This window comes from Canis lupus, chromosome 10, assembly GCF_011100685.1.
Source record: "Canis lupus familiaris isolate Mischka breed German Shepherd chromosome 10, alternate assembly UU_Cfam_GSD_1.0, whole genome shotgun sequence".
In the NCBI taxonomy this organism is placed as follows: domain Eukaryota; kingdom Metazoa; phylum Chordata; class Mammalia; order Carnivora; family Canidae; genus Canis; species Canis lupus.
In genome coordinates, this window is record NC_049231.1 from 44,533,844 (window position 1) to 44,540,740 (window position 6,897).

General features: G+C 39.3%; 1 protein-coding gene across 1 annotated transcript; it reads right to left on the bottom strand.

Annotated features, from left to right (window-relative positions):
• Positions 1–2,703: 2,703 nt before the first annotated feature.
• LOC100684768 (cytochrome c oxidase subunit NDUFA4-like) lies at positions 2,704–3,072 on the bottom strand. The gene has a single exon (XM_038549534.1). It carries the CDS (start codon positions 3,055–3,057, stop codon positions 2,809–2,811), a length of 249 nt encoding a protein of 82 aa, XP_038405462.1. The 5' UTR covers positions 3,058–3,072; the 3' UTR covers positions 2,704–2,808.
• Positions 3,073–6,897: the final 3,825 nt, after the last annotated feature.

Sequence of the window (6,897 nt, forward strand, 5' to 3'; positions counted from 1 at the left end):
TTTTACATTACTGATGCACAGATTGTGGTAATTTATTAATATGCTTTTGTATGTATTTAGGCATGATCTATACTTAATGAACTTAAAGCTTATATCTATAGCACTAAAATAGAATTTATCAGTATATTAGAAGATGTATATATCGTACTAAATTTACCATCTCAATAATCAAAAATCATATTCATTATGCTGTATACATTTTTGTTTCTCTGTAATTATGATATCTGGTTTAAATTGTTAATAATATATAAATAGTGTTAACAGTTAGTAGAACAGTATATAACATTGTGGGGGGGTTTAAAGAATTTATTTATTTATTCATGAGAGACACACAGAGAGAGGCAGAGACGTAGGAAGAGGGAGAAGCAGGCTCCATGCAGAGAGCCTGATGCAGTACTCGATCCCAGGACTCCGGGATCATGCCCTGAGCCAAAGGCAGATGCTCAACTGCTGAGCCACCCAGGCATCCCTGGGTTTGTTTTTTGTTTTAGTTTCAAGTTTTTGCTTAAATCGCAGTTAGTTAATATATAGTGTAATATTAGTACAGTGTAGAATTTAGTGATTTATTGCATACATACCACACCCGGTGCTCATCACAAATGCCCTCCTTAATACCCATCACCCATTTATCCCATTCCCCTGCTCACCTCCCCTTCAGCAACCTTCAGTTTGTTTTCCATAGAGTCTATTTTCTGGTTTGCCTGTCTCTCCTTGCCCCCGCTCCCATGTTCATCTATTTTGTTTCTTAAATACCACATATGAGTGAAACACCATAGTATTTGTCTTCCTCTGATTGACTTATTTTGTTTTGCACAATACTCTCTAGCTCCATCCATGTCATTGTAAATGGGAAGATTTCATACTTCTTTATGGCTGAGTAATATTCCTTTGAATATACATACTACTTCTTTTCCTTTTATCTCCCAATGGGTATTTGGGTTCTTCCCATAATTTGGCTTTTGTTGATGATGTTCCTATAAACATTGGGGTCCACATATCCCTTTGAATCAATATTTTTGTATCCTCCAGGTAAATCTAGTAGTACAATTGCTAGATCAGAGGGTAGTTCTATTTTTAATTTTTTTGAGGAACCTCAACACTTTTTCAGAGTGACTGTTCCAGTTAGCATTCCCGTCAACAATGCACAAGCGTTCCCCATTCTCTGCATCTTTGCCAACATCTCTTTACTGTATTGTTAATTTTAGCCTTTCTGCCTGGTGTGAGGTGATATCTCATTGTAGTTTTGATTTGTATTCCCCTGATGATGAGTGATGTTGAGTATCTCTTCGTGTGTCTATTAACCATCTGGATGTCATCTTCAAAAAGATGTCTACTCGTGTCTTCTGCCCATTTTTTAACTGGATTATTTATTTTTTGGGGGTGTTGAATTTGGTTAAGTTCTTTATACATTTTGGATACCCATCCTCTACCAGATATGTCACTTGCAAATATCTTCTCCTATTCTGAGTGTTGCCTTTCAGTTTTGTTGATTGTTTCCTTCACTGTGCAGAAGCTTTTGACCTTTATCTTCATTTTTGCTTTTGTTTCCCTTGCCTCAGGGGACTTAGTAAGAAGTTGCTATGGCTGATGTCAAAGAGATTATTGCCTGTGTTCTCTTCTAGGATTTTAATGGTTTTTTATGTCACATTTAGGTCTTTCATTCATTTTGAATTTATTTTTCCATTGGATATTCTTTCCTACTTTGTCAAAGATTAGCTGATTGTTTTTTTTTTTTTAAGATTGGCTGATTGTATAGTTGTGTGTCTACTTCTATGTTTTCTATTCTGTTCCATTGATCTATGTGTCTGTTTTTGTGCTGATACCATTCTGTCTTGATAACTGTAGCTTTGTAATATAACTTGAAGTCCAGAATTGTGATGCTTGCAGCTTTGCTTTTCCTTTCTTTGCTGGCTTTAGGCTTCATTTGTTGTTCTTTTTCTAGCTCCTTTAGGTGTAAGGTTGATTACGTATATGAGATTTTTCTTGTTTCTGGAGCTAGGCCTGTATTGCTATACACTCTCTCTTAGGACTGTGTTTGCTGCATCCCAAAGGTTTTGGATTATTGTGTCTCATTCCTTTGATTCCATGTATTTTTTTTATTTCTTCTTTAATTTCCTGGTTGACTCATTTATTTTTTAGTAGGATATTCTTTAGCCTTCATGTATTTGTGGTCTTTCCAAACTTTTTCTTGCAGTTAACTTCAAGATTCATAGTGTTGTGGTTTGGAAAATATGCATGGTATGATCTTAATATTTTTGTACTTGTTGAGACCTGATTTGTGACCTAATATGTGATCTATTCTGGAGAATGTCCCATGTGCACTTGAAAAGAATGTGTATTCTACTGCTTTAGGATGAAATGATCTTAATAAATCTATTAAGTCCATCTGGGCTAGTGTGTCATTCAAAGCCATTGTTTCCTTGTTGATTTTCTGCTTAGATGATCTGTTCATTGATGTAAATGGGGTGTTAACATCCCCTATTATTGTATCATTATCAATGAATTACTTGTTTGTTCTTATTTTATATACTTGGCTGCTCCCAAGTTGGGGGCATATTTACAATTATTAGATCTTCTTGTTGGATAGACCCCTTTATTATGATATAGTGCCCTTCTTTATCTCTTGTTACAGTCTTTTTTTTTCCCCCTCAAGTTTCAGATATTTATTATTCAGTGTAAACCCCAACACATACACCAGCATGATTTCGTGCATTTTAGAGGGTAAATATTTCCTGGATAAGTGGAAAATTGTGCAGATGGTTTCTGGAAGACCTTAATTCTAAGCAGCTTTATAGTGAAACATTTCATTTAGAAGTCTGGACCTTCTTTCTTCAGTTTGCTGTAATCTACATTAACTGAGTAGAACTTGTATTGATCATTGGGACCCAGTTTGTTCCAAGGTTCTGGGTTATTCTTCCTATCCCAATTAACATCTGGATTGAACAATGCCAAGTGCAACACATACAGCGCTGCTCCAGTACCTCCTGCCCCAATAAATATGAAGAGGGGGATCAGGCTTGGATGTTTCTTGGCCTGACTGATGATCTGGTCTAACATGGTTGCGGCAGAGGTCTCCCGTGCAGAAGGAAAAACCGAGTTGCTGCAAGGCCCTGAACTAAGTAATGCCTCTTGTTAGTCTTTGGTTTAAAATCTTGTTTGTCTGATAACAAGTATTCCTATCTGGATTTCTTTTGACATCCATCACCATGAAAAATATTTCTCCTTCTCCTCACTTCCAATCTAGAGGTGTCTTTAGGTCTAAGATGAGTCTGTTATAGGCAGCATATAGATGGCTCTTGTTTTTTAATCCATTTGACTCCTTAAGTTTTTTTTATCAGAGTATTAGGCCATTTACATTCAGGGTAATTATTAATAGATATGAATTTACTACCATTTTATTGCTTATTTTGTCATTTTTTTTCTGTAGATTTTGTTTCTTTCTAGTCTTTTTCCCCTTAATATTTCCTGCAGGGCTTCTTTAGTGCACAAAAACTCCTTTAGTTTTAGTTTGAGAAACTCTTTATCTCTCCCTCAATCGTGAATGATAGCTTCCTAGATAGAGTATTCTTGGCTGTAGATTTTTCCTATTCAGCACCTCGAACATATCATGCTACTCCTCTCTGGCCTGCCAAGTTTCTGTGGAGAAATCTGCTGCTACCTTTATTTTTTTATTTTTCTTTTTTTTAAAAAAACTTTATTTATTCATAGAGAGAAAGAGACAGAGAGAGAGGCAGAGACACAGGCAGAGGGAGAAGCAGGCTCCATGCATGGAACCTAACATGGGACTCGAGCCTGAGGCTCCAGAATCACACTCCGGGCTGAAGGCAGTGCTAAACCGCTGGGCCACCAGGGATGCCCTGCTGCTACCTTTGTCTTCCCTTGTAAGTTGGGGATTTGTTTTGTCTTGCATCTTTTAGGATTTTTTATCTCTACATTTTGCAAATTGAACGATAATATGTCTTGGCATTGGCTTACTTTTGTTGATTTTGATGGGAGTTCTCTGTGCTTCCTGGATTTGGAAGTCTGTCTCCCTTCTCCCTGCCTCCCCCTCCCTCACACACACACATTAGGGGAAATTTTCAGCTATAATTTCCTCAAATAAACATTCTGTCCTTTTCTCTATTTTCTTTTTCTGGGTCTCCTATGATAGGAATGTTATTATGTTTCATGGAATCATGGAGTTCCCTAATTCTACTTTCTGATCTGAGATTTTTCTTACCCTCTTTTGATCAGCTTCATTATTTTCCATAATTCTATCTTCTATATCATTTATTCATTCTTCTGCTTCTTCCATCCTTGTGATGATTGCATCCAGTCAGTTTTGAATCTAAGATACTGCATTTTTAATTTTGGTCTGATTGGTCTTCAGTTTTTTTTTTTTTTTTTTTTTTTTTTTAATCTTTGTAAGGGACACCTTGATCTTTTGATGTCTTCTATGCTTTTCTCAAGCTAAGCTAGTATCCTTATAATTGTTGTTTTAGGTTCTGGATCAGGCATATTACTTTTATGTTTCCGTTAGATCTCTGGCGATGACCTATTCTTGTTCTTTCTTTTGGGATGAATTCCTCCATCTTGGCATTTTGTCTAGGTCTCTGTCTTCTTTTCACCTCTAACAAGAGGTGTTAGGAAACCTCTTGTTTCCTGCTCCTGAAGGTAATGGTTTTATCAATGAGGTCATACACTGTCCAGGATGTGGTGCTTCAGGAAATGTCTCTGGTATATGCTGTGTGCACTCTGCAGCTGTGTTATGGCTCCTCTCTTCCTCAGGTCGGTCCTCTGCAGGGTTTCTCCTTGCCTGCAGTGGGAGTGATTAGACTTTGGCCAGAGTGTGGCAAGTTTTAATTAGGTATGCTCTGGTCTGCTTGTTAGAATAGACTTTTTTTGTTGTTGTTGTTAGAATAGACTTGAAGCAATTTCCACTAGAGCTGAAGCTCTGCAGCACTCTATGGCCGGTAGACTTGTGTATGTGGAGGTTTGTGCTGGTCTTCAGAGGGAGGGGTCCACTGTGTTGGTTCTCAGGCACACCTGCTCAAGGAAAGCTGTGCCAGCAGAGCACAGCACAGCAGGTTTTGGTGTAAGCCAAAACAGCCAGTGTTGGTGCTGTGTTGTTTACTTAGGAGCAGGGAAGATGGTACTAGCCAGCTCTTTTGTCCCTGGAGAGAGGAGTTCATGCTTGCTACTGTCAGGGAAGCCCTCATTGAGCAAATAATTTATCCTTATGTATCATAGGTGTTTTTCAGATTGCTGTTTTCACTGTGTCTGAGTTGCTTGCTCACCTGGAGCAGGACAGTGCACTTTGGGCTCTATCCCAGCCAGGCTGGCTGAGTGCTTTAAAACTCCTAACTTTAGGGACCTGGCATGGTGGGGACCCACGCTGATCCTCTGGGGAAGGGTCTCCCTGCACTGGGATGGATACAGGCTTGACTCTGTATGGCAGTTGTACTAGAGTGCAGGAGCATGGGGTCTGCAGCAAAAAGCACTAAAGAGCCAGTGTCCAGGTTAGCTGTCCTCAGCAGGTATCTGTACCAATGCTGAGGGGTGGGGGAAGATAATGGTGCCCATCAGCTCCTTTGTCCCCAGAGAGGCAATGCTGCTGGTCTCAGATCCGCTCCTGTCTTTCCCAGTGTGTCCCAGGAGAATCCTCAGATTGGCCCATCTATCCCTAGGCCCTTGCCCTCCTTCTCAATAGGAACACTGAAGTACCCTCAGGTCTTCACAGCTGCCATGTTGCAGACATCTAAAACTTCAGTCCTGCTGGTTGTCCCTTGAGTTTTCTCAGCCAGTGGCTTTGGGGAAAGTGTTTTCTTTTTGCCATCTTGACTCTTCCCCTTCAAAGCACCCACAAGCATCTTTTTCCCCAAACCACATCTCTGCCCCACCTACCTTCCACAATGTGGCCATCTCTCTCCTAGTTGTGCAGTTTGTTCTGTCAGTCCTTATACTGATTTCCTGGGTATTCAAAATGATTTGGTATCTATCTAGCTGTGTTCAACGGATGAGGCAAGCCTACAGTCCTCCTACTACTCTGCCATCTTAGCTCCTCCATTATGTAACATTGTTAACACTGTTTATATTAGCTTTAACTTTAGTGATCAAAGGAATTTTCTTTTCTCCACACAATAAAGAAAATTAGAGAACAGAAAATGAAATGATTAGCTATTTTTTCTCCATAACACTTATTTCATATCATTTCTCTAATTTTGAGGCAAAAATAAACAGATATTATCCAAAGGTAGTGTTTGTTAATTGATTGACATTTTAAGAAATAAAAGTAAAAATTTTAGTGACTAACGCCTTGTCTATTTAGGCGTTATTTAGAAACTGTCTAGATTTCCAAAGATTCTTTATTAACTTCTTTTTTTTTTTTTTTTTTTTTTTTTTTAATTTTTATTTATTTATGATAGTCACACAGAGAGAGAGAGAGAGAGAGAGAGAGAGAGAGAGGCAGAGACACAGGCAGAGGGAGAAGCAGGCCCCATGCACCGGGAGCCCGACATGGGATTCGATCCAGGGTCTCCCGGATCGCGCCCTGGGCCAAAGGCAGGCGCCAAACCACTGCGCCACCCAGGGATCCCTATTAACTTCTTTACATAAGATCAATTGAGAGAAAAATTTAAATGCAGTTAACAAATTTTGACATGTATACACTTATAAAGAAGGACAGATGATTTAGACAGTAACTTGAGGCTTTAAAATTTTATCAAGCTATCTAATAAAAAAAAAGCCCATACTTGGGGATCCCTGGGTGGCTCAGCGGTTTGGCGCCTGCCTTTGGCCCAGGGCGTGATCCTGGAGTCCCGGGTTCGAGTCCCATGTCGGGCTCCCAACACGGAGCCTGCTTCTCCCTCCTCCTGTGTCTCTGCCTCTCTCTGTCTATCATAAATAAATAAATCTTAA